General features: G+C 37.0%; 1 protein-coding gene across 2 annotated transcripts in view; it reads right to left on the bottom strand.

Annotated features, from left to right (window-relative positions):
- Positions 1–21814, bottom strand: part of LOC127450351 (gastrula zinc finger protein XlCGF57.1-like) — a 152577-nt gene that overhangs the window by 25354 nt on the left and 105409 nt on the right. The window contains exon 1 of one of the 2 annotated variants that reach the window (XM_051714405.1): positions 8325–8565. The exons of the other annotated variant lie outside the window; for it this stretch is intronic. Coding sequence (XP_051570365.1) covers positions 8325–8406 — 82 coding nt within the window. The 5' untranslated portion in view covers positions 8407–8565. Of the gene's footprint in view, positions 1–8324; positions 8566–21814 lie in introns of those variants that run through there. 2 annotated transcript variants of the gene reach the window in all.

Below are 21814 nucleotides of genomic sequence, written 5' to 3'. Positions count from 1 at the left end.
AAAGTCTACCTGGCTGGCTAGACCGCAGAAGTCCTCGACATAGTCCTCCAGGGGACGATTCCCCTGACGTAGGCGCAGAAGTAAAACCGCTGGGTTCATGGTTGGTCAAGTATTCTGTAACGTATGCCGGAACTGCTGACAATGATGGCAATGACGAAGACGTGAAGATGAAGAACCCAAGTGCAGTTTATTTACAGAACGTGAAATCCAATAACCCTGACTACAAAACAAAACATGAACATGGACTAGACTAGACTAGACTTGACTTGACAATGGCTTGGCTTGACTTCTCTACAGACATGGCTTGACTATAAACATACCCATTCACATTCATCACATTCAATACTTGACCAATACACAATGGAAAACATGAGGCTTAAATACATGGACATGGGGTAACATAAACCAATGAACAAACAGAACTGATAACAAGCTAATTAAACAATAAACCAATGAAAACATGACACATGAACATGGAGAGAAAACAGGAATCACATGACAAGGGAAACAGGAACACATGACATGAAACAGGAACTAGAATTTCAAAATAAAAGACATGAATCAACAGAATACACCTGACAACTTTAAAGTGTGACCACAGAGATATTTGTTGAGTGTCAGGGTGGGGTTGGGGATTGGGAGGGGGAAAGGGAATAATGGGGGTTAAATGTTGATTCTGTGAATATATGTATTGTTTTGCTTTGTCAGTTGTGTGAATCAATAAAAACTGTTAATCAGAAAAAAGAAAACAACCCGGTAGTGTTGTCACGGTACCAAAATTTCAGTAGTCGGTACCGATACCAGTGAAATTTCACAGTTCTCGATAACAATTTCGATACCACAGCAAAAATATGCTAATATTATAATGTGCTATTGAACACACCAGTTTAGTTATTTTTAATTATTTCATAATTATTTTAATAATAATTATTATATACATTTTACTATACAGCTGCAACATTTTTATTCAATTTCTTCAATTTCAAGCATATAGATTTTATTTTGAATCGTGCTTTTATAATGACTTGTGTTTTTTGTCGAATGCTTCACTTTATCGGATAAACAGTTTGCGACATGGCTCAGTGTGATCATTTGTGACGTGAAGTCCAATTCATTTTCATTAACCGTTTCTTGCGGACAGTTCGTTTCCATGAACCGGTTAAAAAAATTATTCAGCGGTTCTTTTACAACATCATGTAATGACGTCTCTAGCACGTAATTCTAACATCCCAGAGTCATGGTTTTCACACTCAAACATTTAAATAAAGCCATATGTGAATGCACATTGCTGATTATTACCTTTTATTCAATTAAGTTATTATAATAATAATGGCGTTTATTGTCATCAGTGTTTCATTCTGTGATCCTGCATGTCGAATATGACTGATATTGATTACATCTTGGATAAGTTTCCTACATTAAAGTTTTGCACCCAAAGCACCCAATACAGACACTGTGCACAAACGCGGATATGTTCTACGTGTCTTAAATTTTATTTAATAAAACTAGTCATACAAATATTTCCAGTACGTTTTGGTTTTCATTAAAGAAACTTAGTTCATCACTGGCTCGTTCATGTCCTTGGTACACGCATGCTCCTAGGATCAGCAGCTCACTCATCAGAATTCTCGGTAATCCTCTGCAAACTTCGACAGTTCATGGACCAGTTCTTTTTGAGTCGGACACGACCGAAGAGCTGACTTTCGATTCTGCCTGTAGGTTTGATTCCTTCATTTCGAACAGGTTCTTTGGTTCAGTAACCAGCATAGTAACTCGTAAGAGCCACCTGCCTGGTTGTATTAGTAACATCATTGAGTAAAAATGTCTACTTAAGTCTCAAGTCTTAAGTCACCTTCATTTGCAAATATTTGTAAATAATTAAAAACACAGAAACAAACATCTGTAGGTTTCTAAATGTTTTATTTGGCTACTGCCATTAACATCTCAACACACAGCAAATCCTCAGTAATCCTCGCTAAACTTGATAGTCAGTGGGACCGGCTCATTCGGTTCTTTCTTTTTGAGTCGGACAGCTCGATGTGCCAGTATATTTACTTCAGCTGTGCGTCTTGCATCATCATCCTGGAACTAAAGTTTGATTCAGTTCGATGTCGTGAACCGGCTCGTCCGGTTACTTGCTGAGAATCAGCTCAAAAGAATGATTCATTCAAGAATCATACATCACTAATGATAACTGAAGACTTTTAAGTCATGTCTGAAATCTCATCTGTTTACACTGGCATTTGAGTCTGACAAATGAAATGTAGAACAGTTTTGGAGTGTTTGTATTTTAGATTACTGATGTTTGTGTATGTGATCATTTTGAAATGTTATGTTTTAAATGTTATTACTGTGAAGCACTTTGGTCAACTCTATTGTTTTAAATGCGATATAAATAAAGCTGAGCCGAGATTTAATGCTGTGATTTTAAATATATAAATATATATTTTACATGTGCTGCGTGGTTCACAGTGGATAAGTGCTCTGCTCTGTCATATGATACAATGTGAATTATTCCACTAAGTAACAATTTTTGTTCCTGGGTAGTAAGTGTTATTTCCTAATTGCTTATGCCTCAAAAGTATAGAAAATGTTTATTATTCCCCACAAACTTTGCTTTTGTGACCAGGACAGTGACATTTTGAAATTTACCTATTTCCAATTAGAAAATGGGTGAATGTGTGCCTTTTCGTTCACATAAAGTCAGAAAAAAACAACATATGAATACAAAATCCTTCTTTATCTGTGGTCCGACCAAGACATCGGCTTTGATCTTTGCCTCAGACAGCTTAGGGAAGAAGTCTTGAAGGTACTTGAAGGCTGCCGACTCCTTATCTAGAACTCTGACAAATTGTTTCATAAGGCCCATTTTGAGGTGCAGTGGTGGCATCAGCACCTTCTGGGGGTCCACCAGTGGATCCCACTAAACGTTGTTCCTCCCCACAGAGAACTCAGTCTGCTGTGGCCAGTCCCACCTGTGGTAGTGTGCCTTGGTGTCCCTGCTGTCCCAAAGGCAAGGATAGCAGGGAAACTTGGTAAAACCGCCTTGGAGATCCATCAGGAATGCCACCATTTTGAAGTCTCCTATCACCTCCCAGCCGTACTCCTCATACTTCAAGGCGTCCAGCATGGTCTTGATGCTGTTGTCATCCTCTGAGTTGCACCGAGTGAGCCAGGGGAAGAGACAGGTACTTGTTACCATTATGGACCAGCACGGCTTTGAATATGACTTTAGTATAAATGCATGTTAATTTGGATTCATATGTTGTTGTTTTTTCGGACTTCATGTGAACGAAAAGACACAAATTCGCCCGTTTTCTCATTGGAAATAGGTAAATTTCAAAATATCACTGTCCTGGTTTGTGGGGAATAATAGCCATTTTGTATACTTTTGAGGCATAAGCAATTAGGAAACAACACTTACTACCCAGGGGGAAAAAAAATTGTTACACAGTGTTCTCAATGTCTGTTGAGTTTCTAGTGAATGAGCAGTCGGATTTATTTAAAGTACGCAGCTCATCCACAGTAAGATTGCAGCCTTCAGCGGTTGAATAAATCACACTAGGACATGTCACGATTTTAATTTGATTAACTGGTCATTTCAGTGTACAAGGAGTAACAGAGCACGTGTTGAAAATAAGACGTGAGCATTTTAAAGTTGTCGTGTGTCAGTCATACTGCACGCTGGTACCGGATAGAGTCGGTGCTCGGTACTACCGGTACTGCAGAAACACTGGTATCGTTACATCTTTTTTAATTTTAGTATCGAATTGGTACCAAAGTACCGGTACTTTTGACAACACTACACCCCGGTGTTATATCTTTAATGCATCCTTTAATAATAAGGAAGCAGGTCATGTAAATAAGGACAAACTCTGAAACTGGCATATCTCTGTGCAGTCAGCGGCGCTTCTATAAGTCGCGAAGTGTCCCGATCTAAGGGGGAGATATTGAAACTGCACCCGGCTAAAGCCTGGTTTATACTCGCCGTGTCCGCGAGTTCGCGAGGTTGCGCACAACAAAAATGAAGTCACAGTGTTGGCGGATGTGAGCTTTGACATCGCTAGACCCCAATTCACGCAGCGGTGTGCATCCCATCTTTTGTAACGGAGCAAACAGTGCGTGCGGCGCCGTAATGTAAATGAATTACAATATCAATTTTATAAGCATAAAATATAGTAACAGTGCATTCAATCCCTTGAATGTTGCAGAGGCAGACTGTAGCATTGCTATTTACATTTAAAACATTTTTTTAAAAGTTTGTGTGGAAAACTTTGAGTATAAATTCAATTAATATTCTATAAGTATTTTTAAGTGTTTTACATATGTAAGATACAATAATTTATCAGGAGCCTTTTATTGTGTTCCAGAGTAAAATCTACTAGACTGAAGTTTTAAACTTTTATTATAAAACACACACACACACACACAGGTTAATGAACATTTAGTCAATTAGCTTTTTTCATGACATGAGCAGAATACCCTTTTTTTTTTTTTTTTTTTTTTAATTGTTATTAAAAACGATTCTTGCATAAATTGCCCCGTTCAGTTTAATGGGACAATTTACATAAGAATGTATTTATACAAATGTTTTGCTAATATTTAATAAGTTGTCTCAGTCATTGCACTGCATGTTTTTGTATAAGACTATATATGGGCGCAAGTATTTTAATGCATATTTTATAAGCATACTGAAGTTTTATAGTAGCTGTGCCTTACCTTGAATGTTGCATTGACTAGCATTGCTCTTTAGTTTTAAATTGTTTTGCATAGATTGTGAACATTTTTTATATTGTAGCACATCTACATGCATAATTTTATAGGAGTATAAGCATTTTATATTGCACCATATCTATATGCTTGAGGTAAATAAATATACTATAAGCATGTTTATGGTATAAAATACAAGTATTTGTCTGGTGCATTTGATTGGATATTGAATAAAAACAAAACCAGACTGAAGTTTGATGCTTTAATTACAATTTTGTCAAGGTTTTTACAAAAGGTAAATAAACACTAAATGCTTAAAAGCACAAAAAATTTACACAAACAAAAATAATTATCCACCATAAAAAATCAAGCAAATGCACGTGGGACGCCATTGATGTTGTTTTATCTGGCAAACCACTTCTCGCTGTTCTTCCCGCTGATTCAGAATACCTTTTCTCTCGACCTCCCCGTCGTGTCATAGAATAGTACAACGCCAAACGCGTCAAGTATAAACACCTCCAGAATTTGCAGAGGTGCACGTGCAGTCAGTGGAGGCTCATGGTGCGGTGCCAGGCGAAAGTATAAATGACTTTAAGCACACTCTAGTGCGGGCACGGTCATCCCTCACGCGCACTTGCTTCAGCTAGATAATAACATGATGGCTCGAGACATAGTGAATCATAATTCAGTGATTGTCATTTAGAGGTATTTTTAAAAGAAGATTTTGTCCTCTTTATTGTTAGTAAACACATTTAATACAACCTTTTAAGTCAAGGCACAAGATGAATAATCAGTTAAGAGCTAATGATTAATCATTGCAATAATCACCCGAATGGTCGAATAATCGTTCTAATAATCGTTAGATAGGTCGATTATCAAAATAATCATTAGTTGCAGCCCTAAATGTAACAAATGTACACATTTGAATCGAAAGCTTGTGAATCAGAATCAAATCAGGAAATCTGTGCAATACCCAGCCCTATCACAAACAGACCAAGTCAAGCTTTTTATTTGTATAGCTCTTTTCACAACACACATCGATTCAAAGCAGATTTACAGAAAATTACACTGTAATATCTTTAATTTCTTAGTCATCATTGTGTGTTTTAAACGAATAACGCAATTAAAAATAATGCCTTAAAAATGACTCGTCTATTGAGCAACCCAAAGCTCATAAGATGCTAATTAAGCCTTGTGCACACTACATGACTCATCTCCCTTGTTGTTTTGAGCCGGCGACTGGTCCGAGAAGTCCCAGATTTCACATCGTATGGACACGTAGTGTGCTCACTCCTGCGACACGTCGAGACTATTCACAGATGCTATGACAGATTTCAAACCAGCCTATAGAAATACATCTTGTTGTCAGGTGTGTGCACTGTCCCGATGAGCAACAGCGAATGAAATTGGGACAAAAAACATAATTGGAAAATAAAATAGCACCCACAGCTCCCTACCCGATGTCTTTATAATTATTAACTGTTTATTATAATTATTTTAAATGTCACGAATAAACTGCGCAAGTTTGTGAATGAATTTAGTTATTGCGTTTTGGGCGATCCATTTGAAAAGGGACGATGCTAAAGACAGCTGTAATGGGTTCCAAATTGTTTTGAGATTTGTCCACTTCAAACACATTTAGACCTTGGGCTCGTAATGCCATAGCAGCGGAGCACCATCTAATAATTTTTTTTTTTTACTTTGCCGGTTACATGCAGATTTAAAACAAAAATTACCATCCGATCAGAAAAATTTTAAAAGCTATTACACGTACATGCACAAAAACTTCAGTGTGTCTGATATCAACATGGCTATGAGCAGCATACACACTAGAATCTCAGTTACAGGTGCTGGACTAAAATAACTCAGAATTCTGCTCTAAACGTTATGTTTGCATATTGTGCACCGGTTTTAGCACTTTATTATCATGCAGTACTATACACACGTAATGAATGATATATCCACATGAAATCAGAGACTCTCCCCTTGAAATCCGAACACAAGTGGTAAAAAGAGATGATCAGGTGTAAAGGCCCCGGTATACTCATGGAGAGGTTTATCTTCCTTTTTCGCTCAATGCTGAAAATATGTTTGAAACAGCTGAGCAACAACATACTGTTTGCAAACATTCAGACACCGGCCACACCACTGAGGAGGCATTAAGAAATACATTTAAATATGAGGAAGCATAAAATGTGTGACAAAATATGACAAAATGTGTTATCAATGACTGTATGCCTGATTCTAAGAGAAGAATTCACACGAGAAGCTGTTTAAACCACTTGATGATTTAAAGAAATATTTACATTGTGCATTCATGGGGCAATTGAGCTAACACAGTAGGCTATATGCGGCTATACGCATAATATACACCAATTACACTCTTTTATTGTAATTTCTGGTGACAATGATACTACTGCAAAGATGGGTCTTTAAAAGTGTGTTAATGGCAGAATACAGACAAAAGAATGATGGTGTCTCACTCTGGGCAGATGTGTGAATGGCTTTCGCTGCAGACGGCTCACGAGCAGCATAGAAAACAACAGAGTGAGTGGGCCTTTAAGAGTATTTGAGTAGATTTAATTATTTTTGTAGACATGGTGGATGGTGTTTGGGGGGAGGGGGGGGTTGCAGTAAACTGATTAGATGTTGGAAGGAAATGTTTAAAACTAAAGGATATTGATTTAACAGTAAAATTAATGACTAAGTGTCTTTGAAGTCCATCCTGAATTGACTGTGTGAGTGCAGGTAGATGCAGTGTCCTTTATGCTTTTTATAACCAATATTTGACTTGCAAATGTAATGCAGCTTGTAAAAACACAATACTTCAACAACTAGAAAAAGATAGAAATCGTAAGTAGCACAACCATTTTCAACTGTTCTAATAATAAGAACATTTCTTGAGTACCAAATTAGCACATTAAAATGGATTAGGTGACAGTATATTTTAAGTAGACTGAAGTAATGGCGGCTGAAAATGGGGCTTTGCTACATAAGGGTAAAAAAAAAAAGAAGATTATTTTTAAAATAAATAACACAAAACACTTGAAACAGTACTAATAATAATTTGCAACATTACTAATATTTTTGGAATATTTTTTATCAAATAAATGCACACCTGATGTCAAGAATTCATTAAATTTCTTTCAAAAGCAAAAATGTCTTAATGTTCTAAAAAAAAATGGAAGTGTGTAAACTGTTTCAGTTTCATAAAACTAAATTGTAAAGTAATTCCTTGAGTAGTTTTTCTGTGAACTACCCATTTACTCTAGGAAGAGTAATATTATTTCCCAGTACTCTAAACTGTATTCAAGTTCTTCAATAGCAATACTTTTATTCAAGTATATTTTCACCACTGATTATTATACTGGATATTCTCATTTAGTTATACAATAATAATAATAATAATAATAATAATAAATACAAACCATATTTTGATAGATTGTGCAGCACTCTACAAATCTGTAACGTTTGCAATTCAAGTTATTATCAGTTGGATGCACATGTCATTATTGGTTTAACAAGGTTATTTTATCAGCTCATATAATTTTATAACTACAGTCATCAAATCTGTTCAACTGTCTGAATGTAAAGAATGAAGAATGAACACCAACCTGTTTGTTCGTCAGTGTGTTCGGTTTTAATTCTGCATGCTTCTGGATAAGCCATATCTTCACTCTCCTCTTTAATAAACATCTTTACAACAGTGTCACACAGATTTCACTTGTTTCCTGGAGTTTTACAATTCTCCCGCCGAAAATAAACACTGCAAATAAAACTTGTGAAATCACTGAAGAAATAAAACAGATGAATGTCACATTTATTCTCATTCAGCGCGGGGAATCTTCATCATCATCATCATCTTCTTCTCTAATGGCGAATCACAAACTAATATCGCGCATTATCGCCATCTACTGACAGCATGAACCAGAGACATTGACGTGTAAAGAAATCTTTGTAACAAGAACATATAACGTTGATTGGCAGAAACGGACATCACAATACATCATCATTTCCCAGCATTACCACTATATTTAGGAATCCGAATTACAGATGGCCTTTAGTATTCAGGGGTCTAGACATTTTCTATAAGGAACATGAACGAATGTTTAGAATCCTCGAAAGGGTCCATTTTGAAACTTTTCCTTTAAGAGTGTAGTTCCGCTGATTGTTGTTTGTGTGTGTCCTAACAATAACAGTTTATAAATTAATCTTTAGTTTGATTTATACATATTACATAATTTAGTGCTTAACATGTATTGTACTTTATGAATATATGATTTATATAATATCAAATATATTCAAAGTTTCATAATATTCGTAAATGTTTCAGCATATCAGTTTATAATATAAGGATTGTGTAGAGAGAAAATCGTGCATTACGCGACTAACATCACCAATTATTAGGATACTAACCAAAAACTGACTTCTTTTTAAAGCTGATGTAAATGTTTCTGTGTTAAATTATTTCTCCTATCCCAGCTTAATTTTTTTTTAATAAGAAAGTGTTTTAGTAAAATGCATGGGTATATAAATATGGATTTATTAATATGCCTGTATGGTATGTAGTTCATAGAAGTTTTTTTTTCTTTCAGATGAATACATTTCACTGGGATAAAGATTTGTCTGTCAATATTTATGCATGTAATTTTTCAAATTAATTGTGAAAATACATAATTATATGGAATATTTGGTTTTGTGTTTTACATTAGATGAAAAAAAAAAACTGATTAAGAATGCCATCAAATGTATTTTATACATTTTATAAAAATCAGATGAAAGCTGGGACAAGTTACCTTCTTCTTGCCCTGTTTGGGAGTTGGTTATAGAACAGACCTGGGCCTTGTTTCCGAATAACGATTGATCTTAGCGGTTAAGAGCGTTTTCTATGAGCGATTTTACGAACGTTCATTATTTTTTACGTGCGTTTCCCAAAACTGCACTTAACATGAACGTGTGAGGATGCACTTTGTGCTACTGAACGCGGTCCATAAACGTGAAGTGATGAAATGTGACCATATAATGCTGCCGGACATTGCAACTTCATTATATTTGTTGTGTAACTTAAAACGTTTGTTATTTACCTCGCTGGAAATATTTAAAAATATTTCTTAAATATACAACACTCAAAAAAAAGGATTTTTTAAAACTAAAGTAGCACAATTCTAGAACATTTCGTCTCAGTTTGATTTCACTGCATTACATCCAATTACATTTGTAAAAATGTAAGTTTACTTAATCCATTTGAGTTGGGACTACATTAATACTTTTTGTAGCATTAATGATACTGGGCAGGGGGGTTTCCATTTCCCAGCATGCTTCGCATGGGATTGGATGTGGTGAACAAATATTTAAATTAGGTGTTATTTTATGCATCTTTGAGCAAGATGAGAACAGGAGGAGATCTGTTCATGTTTAATGTTCTATTATATTGTTATTTAAAGTGTCTCTGTTAGGCTGGAATTTTGGGGGTTACCATTGCGGTGAAGACTGGCGATTGTGCTTAGTTTGAGGATGGACTTTCACTTCTGAGTGATTCTTGATTCAAGTACTGCTTAACTCCATAAGCAGTTGTTATTAAACTGACGGTGCATCAGTTTCACTGTCATTAAACTTGCTTACCTAGCATACAGTATATAAACGTTTAATAAAATTAATTTAGTCGCATGGAAAAGTTTTCCTCAATTTAATTAAGTTCAGTGAACTTCTTTTGTTTGTGTATAGGGGACAGAATTAGAAGGATTCCTACCTTATAATTTATTTTCCAATTAAATATATTAGAGTTGGGCCAGTGTAAATCAGTTTCAGTTTTTTAATGTAACCATTTCATTTAAATATTATTTGACCTAATTAAGTTGGACCAACTCAATTATATTTCATTGCATGTATGTACATTGTATAAGTTGGGGCTATACATATGTATTGGATGGAAATCCTGCACTTAATCAAATTGAGTTCATCCAAAGAGTTATTTTTTTTTTTTTTTTTGAGTGAACTTAATTCACTACATAATTGTATTTTGTTTTGCAATCGTTTTATGCAGAACGATATATTTTACACAATCACTGCTTCGTTCATCAGATGTGCATTTTATTTAGTTTTTAAAATTTACTCTGTGGGTCAAGATTAAAGCTTCCAGAATCAGTGAAGACAGTGGAGGCCCTGTGTATAGTCCTGCTAATGACAAGCATTAATTGAATATAACAAGGTTCACAGTGTTATCACGTAGCGCAAAATAAGGAGACCCGTGGAAGCTGCACTTTAGGGACATTCACCATTCAAAGGGAGATCTGCTCTTCACTCAAAAAAGTGATAACGGTAACTTGTGCTGTACTACACAACGCGTGGTACGGGTGAGAGCGCCCTTAGGTGTCAGAGAGGAAGAGGAGACGAGGATGAGGAGACAATATCATGCATGGCATCAAGTTATTGACTTTTTTCCTTCTCTCTCTGATTGTAATTTTTACAGTTCTCAGCAACTAACCTTTTTGGTTAAGAAAAATAAAACTTATGTATATTGATATTAAATTAGCATGAAGTGTAGCTATAGGTATTTAAAATTGTATGAAGTGTAATTTCACGCTTGTCCTGCAGGTGTCTGCATAAGTCTGTGTCCTTACAATGTTCTTAAGCTGTATGATTACTCCAGAGCACTTGTAAATCTAAAAGCATTTTCAAGTACTACTTAATTTGCTATGCTTTTGGAAAATGGACCATAAAACTAAGATGAATCGTAACTTTCGGCCCATGGGCCAGATCCGGCCCTCCACATGGTTTAATGTGGCCTACAGCTCATTTATCCTAAAAGCATTTTTGTCATTGGATATTTCAGTTATCTTGCATTGGGACCTAACGCGCAACACCCCCAATTTGAGATTTATGTGCGCAAATTGGAAATATTCTGCCTAATGTTATACTTATTTTGTGCAATCTGACAACCATGCACACGAGTGTGCTCTTTCTAGCTCTCGCTTTCCATTTTGAACAAACTTAACGATCTCTAGTGCAATATTCTGCTCAAAGTGTTATACGGCCACTCTGTGTCCATTCTTGAGGCTGCTTGTGATGTTTGGTGCTACTAAGTTTGAAGGTAAACAAGGTGTAGACTGAAGGTGTAGTTTAACTTGACATAAACTTGAGTTTGACAAACTTGAATTCACAACCAAAGTTACATTCAACAATACCTGACAATGGAAAACATGAGGGTTAAATACATGAACATGGGAGAACACATGACAAGGATAACCAATAAACACAAAAAGAACTAAACAAGATAAGACAATCAACCAATGAAAACAAGACATATGAACATGAAGGGAAACATGAAATCACATGACATGAAACAGTAACTAGAAATTTCAAAATAAGATATGAAAAACAAACAAAATACACAACAACAAAAATGAATACAAATAACAGTGAAATCTTTTACAGTGTGTTGGTTGAGTGGTGTTTTGATCAAGTTGTATATTGATCAATGTTATTGTTGCTTTGGATGCGAGTGATTTTGGATTCAAAATCCCTTTGTGTATAAAAATTAAGCAAAATCGTTACTGCATGTGTGTATCTAAGAAGAAACAGGTGAGCAGTTGATGCCATTCTTTGAAACGGAGATCGGACCACGGCGCGGTACAGAAGCGGAATGCATGTCTATATGCGGGGGCGCGCGGTCTCATGCTGCTCTCTATATGCTGCCTCTACAGGCCCGCAACTGACTAGAGCGAAGCATTAACTTGAAAATTTTTTTAGCAAGCACACTTGGATCAAGTCAAAAGTCAAATGGATCAAACAAAAACCCGCAACGGAGAATACAATAAATGGGATGAATTGACAAATTGATTTTTCTTTTTGGAATCGAAGGTGCTGACCGTACTGGTCCAATTTAACCCCCGTTTATGAACAGCCTGGCTACTGCAGTGTTAATAGCTAGACAGCACTTAATATTTTAGAAAAGTAGACTTTTCAAAAATTTCCTTTTGAAAATTAAATTGTAACAATGAAATTAATGCCAGCTGTTCTTATGGACATTTACCATATGTATTGTTTTTTATTGATGGACAAGTATGATCCTTACAGTGTCTGTTGGCAGTTAAAAGGAAATGTTATGCATGCCACTGTATTGGAGGTTTTGATTGGTTATTCCACCGTGTTAACCTAGGACACTAGTTGCTAGCTAAGTATGGGGTAAAGGTGAGCTATGATTGGTAGAGTTTGAAGAATGCGGTTACAATCGCTATTACGCAGTATATTGTTTTTATTCCAATAGAAAATATTGATCATCCTGATTCAATTTTAGGCCCTACCACAAATTAAAAAAGGACAACATTAAAAGGTAAATCCAGCAACGCTGTCAAAATTAAACTGCAAACTATCATGCCCAAACCAATTTAAAAAAAGCCTGAAGCAAGGTACTCCTTTTTGGGGTGAATGAAGGATTTGAAAGGCTGGTAGAACATTTTTTTAAAAAGTTGGACTGAATATTGAGAAAATACCATGGAACGCCACCATATGGGGCGAGTTTGCCCTAAATGTTTTTGGAAGTGACACTAAAAAACAGAAAGTGGCTCTCAGCGGTATGGCATAGCAATTGCAAAAGTGACAAAATCGACAGTTCAAATGCATTTACACAGAAATGTAAAGCTTACAGACCACTTGGATAATGAAGAAATTGTCAATGCAGATGTCATGTCAGAACATGATAATCTTTACATTGACATGACTGAAGGCAAATGTACAGAAAGACAGCTTTGAAAAGTCATTCAGCTGGAGACAAGGCAGAACCAAAGAATGACAACAATGGTGAACCAGGTACTGGACGAAAAGGACACAAGTCAATGGATACCAGCAACACCTGATAGAAAGGTAACTCCAAATCCACAAACAGTAAAGATTGTTTTTTTTAAACTCAGTCGCTCCTGCAGAGGAAGAAATAAAGCTCAAACTCTTGGACACACTGTTTAAAAAGAGTAAATCCATCATGTCCTTTGGCATTTAAACACCAGACAGTTCGATGCCCTAACAGCAGAATGTGGACTATATCTGAAGTTGAAGGCAGTTTGCACATTCACTGATTGCCAGGCTAAATGAGTTTGTGTAAAGAACCTAAACAAATTTTTTGCATCTGCACCACCCAGTTTGGACATGTTAGACATGTAAAAGAGCAAACAAGATTCCACAGGGCAAGTTATACTCACAGGAAAAATTGTAAAGGCAATAAAAAGGTGTTTCAAATTACTACAAAAAAAAAATTGGAAATTTCACAATGCCTTACAAGGAATGTCCTCAAAATAACTTCAGGAGTGGAGCCAGCCAAAACAAAGACATTCTTCCTAGAAGACTTAAATAACTTACCTATTGAAAAGAAAACAAGAACACAAGTCACTTCCTTAACACACTCTCTAGAAATAAACTGGAGAAAACTGAATCTTTCAAAGTAAATGGCATCCACCTCCCTACTAAAGAATCCCACAACATAAACAACTTAAATGGGTTACAAAATAAAGCTGGTGTAATAAAACTAGTGTAGAAATTGCACATTCAACTGTCAGGTATTTCAACAGGAGTTGAAGCAGTACACCACTGCAAATACCTACTCCTACGCCTACGCCTACGCCTACGCCTACGCCTACGCCTACGCCTACGCCTACGCCTACTCCTACGCCTACTCCTACTCCTACGCCTACTCCTACTCCTACTCAAGAAAACATTCACTATACATCCCTCCCCAAGACAAAGAGAGTTGTGGGCCTCTTGTACTCTCCATTCCTGGGCTGAGCCAATCATAGGTAATGAACAGCAGGTAGGTCTCATTATCCTGCTTAATGGACAGAAAAAGTGACAACAAGGAAAGCACAGGGAGACACAACACACATCAAACTACATTTAAATATCACCATCACAATGATATAATAATATACGTCCCTCGGGATGTAACAGAGCAGGGAATGGGATTTCTTGTGTTACACCTCAGGAAAAATCACAACACATCCTCTATCTTGATGCAGCTGGAGGAGTAGTAATCAAGATTCCCAATCAAGATAAGAGAGTACTGTACTACACTCTTGTTCTTCCTGGAGATGGTCTAAACAAACCACCACTTCCAGTTTCGGAGCTGTTGACGAATGAGCACAATATGCCATATATTTCAGCCTGGCTTCTGAAATTTGTGCACAGTGTCTGCAAATTGACAACAGTTCGAGTGCATCACATTGAGACAGATTTTAGTTGGGCCTTGATACAAAGTGTTTTGCTGTCATTCAACAAAGAAAATGTTGACACTTACCTAGAAAGGGCACACAAAATCAGTAAATACACAGTTGAGAAAAAGGATCTAATGAAGTTCACAGTGGTTCATATCTGTGCAGCACACATGGTGAAAACAATTTCACAAGCATTCAGCAAAGTAGCAAAAGACAAAGGATTGCACGACTTTGCTGTGTTTTGCTTTGCACTTTTGCTAAATTGTGTCAGTCTCGATTGAGCTAAAGCAATTTTTCAGGAGATGTGCTTTGTCTTTCTAGGAGAAAAACACCAACTGTACAAGCTGGAATTGAAGAGATCAACAGTTACATCAAGCAGACTACTTTGGAAGTTGACAACAACATTTTCCTCAAAGCACACCTACCTGAAGAAGATATTGTGATCGCCAAAAGCACAATCATTTTTACCTCTGAGTTTGTCAAAGTCAGGGAAGAGGCTGTGGATATTCTTAAGAAAGAAGACACGCTTACCAATATGGAGGACAACATTTATAAGTGTGAAGAGATTGTCAAACTACTGACAGACCATTACATGGGCCTTTTTCCACTATGTAGTGGCATTCTCCTAGGTGACATTACACATTTGGCTTCTGAGAGCAAAAAACAACCGGATGAACCAAAACAAGACTGTCAGAAATCCAGAGACACCAACAGCCACGTTGAATGTTGGTTTGGAATTGTTTAAAATTCAATTGTGCAAAAATGAAGGAAAATGAGGCCAGCAGATTTTATCTATTCACTCATCTTTAAAAGGACGATACAGGGAACACATGATTGGACATGATCTGCCACTTGGATCAAAATTTTCACAAGCAAAATGGAAAAGGAAATCACAAGTTAACTGAAGAGCAGTGGGCAAAAAGACTTGATACACCAACAAAGTCAAAGTACTACAGTTTCCCTGTAATAATGCCTGTGTCAAAAAACAGAAAATCAAACATTTAGACAGAACACAAAACAAATCTGTTTTAAAGATCAAAAGTGAAAAACACGCCCAAGCTTCTGCCAAACCAAAAGCAAAAAAGTCATTAAATGCATGCAAGAAGGATGTTCAGCAATTTGATAACAGCGAACAGGTTAAGAAATGGTCTGTAGTTGCTGCAATCAAAGATCCCCAAGAAAAGGTATTAATAATGTATTTTTATTTTTTTTATGTAATAATCCAAATGTACATGATAAAATAAACATGAAAATAACTCATAACAAATAACAACTCTCTGGGAGACAAATATTGAAGAAGCTGTCATCGCTGCACTGCGCTCAGATTCAGATGGGACAAGCTCAGTGGTTTTGAGAGAGGCAAACTTCAAAACACTGTGTCCCCATGAATGGATATGTGGAGAAGTAAGATGTTTAAATGTTTCATAATGGACATACTAAACTGATATATTCATCATCAGTCTACTGTATGTCTTTGTAATAGTAACCATGAAAGAATTTACAAGCTCTTAACATTCATTCAGCAATTTATCAATAAAGTGTTTTTTTCTTACTACATGTAGTAATGAAATCTCTATTTTTCCTTTCTCAGTTTCTAGATGCTGCTTCCAAAGAAGTCTCAATAATAGATCATTTTGGAACAAACGAGGAGACACAATCAAAGAAAGCAGGAGAAAGATTTAGGTACTTCTACATTTCAGTTGCCCATGCATTTCATAAAACCATAACTAGAGCTTACAATACTTTGTTTGCCTTTGTACTTTAGGAGGTTCTTTCAAATGCGCTGCAACATTCTTGGCAGAAAAGAATGGTGTAGCCTAAGATGGAATCCAACAACAAATCAGTACTCAAACCAAAAGGATGGAAGTAGTTGTGGGATATTTGTCATGTAGGTATTGAAAGAACATTTTCAAAATAAATGTCCATACTCATGAAATCTGATACTCTGTATGATACAGTAGGCAAATGGCAACATATTATTTTCCCTTTTTTACAACTTTTCTGCTGAAATTAAACCCATAAAACGCACATTTATGATTTCTATTGATGTCATGTGTTCTTGTGAAAATGCACATGACTACAGTATATTCCATAAGATCATGAAAATGAGCCTCCCATTGGCTAGTGAGGTAGTGTTTGGCTTGTAATAACAATATATGAGGGACAATAATAATGATTCACTCAATTTTAGTTTGGAGGAGATCCATGTGAGTACATTTATCAAATCATTAAATAAATATTCATTTCATTCATGGGAATACAAGGTTGGTAATTCTAAAAAAAGAAAAAAATTATTGACCATGTATTTGACCATTTTTGTTTTTCAAATAAAAGAAATGTGAAAAAAATTGGAAAAATTGGAAAAACTTTTCAACATAATGACTAACATTAAAACATATTGTATACCATACAGGGTTAAGTAGATAAAATCTTAATGTGGAGCGGGACGTGGTCGTGTGTCTGTCACTGGGGAGAGAGGAAGTGGTAAGGGCCATCACCTGGTGATTACTGATATTAAACACCTATGTCCCATTTCAGGGATGACGGAGACGGGCTTTAAAAGGCCACCTGAGCGACATACTGGGAGAGAGACCAGAGACGCTATGTGTGTTCTAAATACTATGTTGTGAAGCTGAAAAGCCAATACTTTGTTGTGAAGCTGAAGACAACTGCATTAAAAGTTGACTCACGTGGACTGTGAAACCGGCTCCTGTGTCATTCCTACTCAAACTTACAACTACACTGTTGTCATCCGTGCCCTGGCCAGCATCCAAGAATCTCACCAGCAAGCTCTCCTCGAGCAGGAACGCTGCTTCCAGGAGCCTCCAGGCCGAGGATCGGCAGGCCTTATGGAGCTGGCTAGCTCCAGGCGGATCCTCCGCCACAACCCTAGAGGCAGCGATGAAGCCGCACCTCCTGCTCACCAAGATGGGTCCCCAGGAAGATCCAGAGGCATTTGTGAGCCTTTTTGAGCAGTCAGCCACCGCCTCCGGCTGGCCGTGAACCTAATGGGCCCTCCACCTGCTGTCGCTGCTTTCCGGGGAGGCCCAGCTCACGGCGCAGCAACTACCAGCTGAGGAACCGTGGAATGGGTCCAGTGCCATCGCCCCACGTCAATGGATGATGCCATCCAGCTGGCCAAAGCCCACATGGTGGCCTACCCGGAAGCTGGCAAACAGCAGTCCAGATCTCTCTCTCTCCCTCTTTCTTCTCCTACTCCTCTTGTCCCTCTCTCTCCTCCCTCTCACCCTATACCCGCTCCCCGGCCCCTCTCTGTCGTCCTTCCCAGGTTGATGTCTCCGCTGCCACGGGTGCAGCCAGGAAGACTGGGCCTGTCTGTCGTGTGTGGCGGGGGGCTGAGATGCGTCCAAGATCGGTGTCCAGCAATGGAGGTGGAGATGTGGATTTTGGTCCCCGACATGCCACGGACTGCCCCTGATCGAGTGGGGACGCACCCTTGTCATCAAGTGGGTGGTCCTAACCCTCCGCTATTACCTGCTGGGGCAGGCCTTCATCCACTGCTCGGATCATGCCCCACTTCAGTGGCTCCACCGCATGAAGGATACCAATGCGTGGATCACTCGTTGGTACCTGGCACTTCAGCCCTTCAAATTTAAGGTGGTCCACAGGCCGGGGCCGCAGATGGTTGTGGCTGATTTCCTCTCCAGGAATGGGTTAGCAAGCCAGCCCGGGCCTGAGTCGGGCAGTGGGGGTATGTGGAGCAGGATGTGGTCATGTGTCTGTCACTGGGGAGAGAGGAAGTGGTAAGGGCCATCACCTGGTGATTACTGATATTAAACACCTGTGTCTCGTTTCAGGGACGATGGAGACAGGCTTTAAAAGGCCTCCTGTGTGACATACTGGGAGAGAGACCAGAGACATTATGTGTGTTCTAAATACTATGTTGTGAAGCTGAAAAGCCAGTACTATGTTGTGAAGCTGAAAAGCCAATATTTTGTGAAGCTGAAAAGCCAAGCCAATACTTTGTTGTGAAGCTGAAAAGCCAATACTTTGTTGTGAAGCTGAAAAGCCAATACTTTGTTGTGAAGCTGAAAAGCCAATACTTTGTTGTAAAGCTGAAGACAACATGCATTAAAAGTTGACTCACGTGGACTGTGAAACCGGCTCCCGTGTCCTTCCTACTCGAACCCCTCTACACTTAACTTGTAAGCATATTTATTATGCACATTACAAAAGGAGCCGACACAATATAATTTTTTTTTTCAGTTTGGAGAGGAAATGCTCTAAAATTTCCCAGATGTCCCCCCAAAAATGTGCATTGATAGAAGTCAAGAAGCAATTGAGGACTTTAGGAAACAGATGGCAACTACTATTTTAGCATCCTCAGGTATGAACTAGAGGTTGACTGATACTGGATTTTGCCACTAACAATAACTAAAGTGGTAGCAAATGCTGATTAATTGGCCCATGATTTTTAAAATTGGTTTAATGATTGTTAAAAAAAAAAAATTATTTGTCTTTCCTTACTTGATGGGCACAGACAAAAGCTACAAGAGTCCAAAATGAATAAAATCCTGATTGCAGTTTCTTTTCCAACCAAAATCCCAAAATCATAAGCAGAAAAAAATAAGATTTGGTGCATAATGCAGGACTTTTAACTATAAACAAGCCCAAAACACGTGGGACTCTTATCTTGAAATAATGGAGACTTTGCACTGATACAATGCAATTAGATACCAAATTTGGATTTTTATAGCCTATATATTAATCAGAAAACTGGGTAAAGGTAATGATAGTAATAATAAAAACTAACAGCAATTTTTGGTGGATACTTGCCAATAACATTAATCAGTAAAACCGATATATCTACCTCTAGTATGAACAGAAGCTATCCTTTTAATTTTGTCCGTCAATGCAATAAGGTAATTTACTTTAAAATGTTTTTAAAACCAAGTATTCATAGACTTTATTTAGGGGTAGAAAGACAGCTTGCCTAGAACAAAGGCAAGTGGTGTTGTACTTCCTTGTTTTGATTACTGGGGGGTTACCTCCCCCATCCCCCCTGGAATCTACGCTCCTGGCTAGATCATTTTTATTTAAAAATGCAAAGATGTATGAAGCCAAGTAAATAAATAAACTAATTTTGTAAATGTTTTCATAAATCCAGTTTTGTCTTTTCCTATTAAATTGATCAGTGTGAAACAAGAAGATCATCTCCCATGTCCTGTACCACAGATTATTCTGGTGAACAGTCAAGTAAAGTACTCAAACAAGAGTTAATAGACTAAAATGGCTCTGTGAAACATATAAGTCATAAAGATCAATTTAAACCTGGTATGGCTTATTCAAGAGTAATAAGCATTTCATTGCTCATACAGCTTATAATTTTCATATGTCACAGTATCAATATGTACAAAGACAACTAAATGAGTAAACTCCATTTGTGTAAGTTTTCACAAATCATAAAGATCAATTTGAGCTTAGTATGAGTGCTCAGTTATAGGCCTTTTACTATTTTTATGGCTTAGAACATTAATATTTCACAGTGCAAATATGCACTTTGCCATCAAAATGAATAAAATCCATTTGTGAAATGTTTCACAAATGTAGTTCTCTCTGAAAGTAGTGTTCTTATATTATAAGCAAAGTGTTTTAAGAACATCACCTCCCAATGCCTAAATACTGATTTCTCTAATACGTTATTGCCTCAGAAACTTGAAATATTGGTTGACTGATATTAACTGATCTGTGAAACATTTCACAGATCATGAAGGACTATTTGAGCCGACTAGTATGACCTGTCTAGGTCATCAGTTTTTAGCTGTGTTCTCTATGGCAAAAAACCATCATTGACATACCTTATATTGTTCTTATTATACAAGGCAATTAGGATAGTAACACGCAATCAAACGCGGTGAAATGTGATTGTGAAAGAGCACGATTTGTGAAAATTATCTAATACAACTGAATTTATATGGCCACAGACTGCAGGTTTAATGGAAACAGCTGTTAAAAAAATTTTGCTTTTCACTTTCCCAACACGTGGACTTAAGAGTTGACAGACAAAAACTTTGCTGTGAAAAAATTCACAAATCAGACTGGTTAAGATGAAGTGGTTTCACTCTTCTAGGTGTACTACTTTTTGAGCAATATGCATTACTAAATGAAGACCCGTAAGAACTCATTATCGCTTGGAAGCTCTTGTGAAAGGACTTTGCTTAGAAAAATGTAAGATTCTTTGTGCTAAAGATTAAATATAATGTATGATATTTTATTTAAAATAGTGTTTGTTGAAATAAAAATGTTAAACACATTTTATTTTAAACCTTTTTGTTTATCATCTTTAAAGTGTCTATGTTAGTGATGTACTTGACAAATTAATACCTTTTGTTTAAAAAACAAATTTTTTCCTCTGTGAAAAGTAAAAATGCAAGACAATTTGTGTTAAAGCTACATCTAAAATTAAATAAAATGCTTTATTGTGTTTTAGTAACAACTCTGTTTGTTAAAATAATGAAACACAAACCTTTATTTTTGTTAAATTATTTGTTCATATTTAAATCGGATATGAGTTTTGCTGCATAACAGTAGTCTTTGTTATAGAAACACATTTCATCTCATTGTTTTTCTGACACAACAGAGAAAAACACAACACATATACACTGAATCAACATTTAAAATTTAACCCCCACTTTTAAATGTTCCCTCCCCAACCCCCAACAATTTTTTTTTTTAAATATATAATAAACATACATAATTAAACTAGACCTCTCTCCCCATCCCTTCCCCGAGAGTCCCCCAAGCCGCAAAATAATTACCCCATTTTCTGACAAACAAGTCCCCAAACCACAGCCCTCTACTTGCCACCTCCTCGAAAGCTGCCACCCTCCCCATCTCCGCACACCACTCCGGAAATGATGGTGCTCCGTCCAACTTCCGACCCC

This window comes from Myxocyprinus asiaticus, chromosome 13 (genome assembly GCF_019703515.2).
Source record: "Myxocyprinus asiaticus isolate MX2 ecotype Aquarium Trade chromosome 13, UBuf_Myxa_2, whole genome shotgun sequence".
Classification (NCBI taxonomy): domain Eukaryota; kingdom Metazoa; phylum Chordata; class Actinopteri; order Cypriniformes; family Catostomidae; genus Myxocyprinus; species Myxocyprinus asiaticus.
The sequence above is the reverse complement of the archived record's forward strand: the minus strand, read 5'-3'. Positions and strand labels throughout refer to the sequence as shown.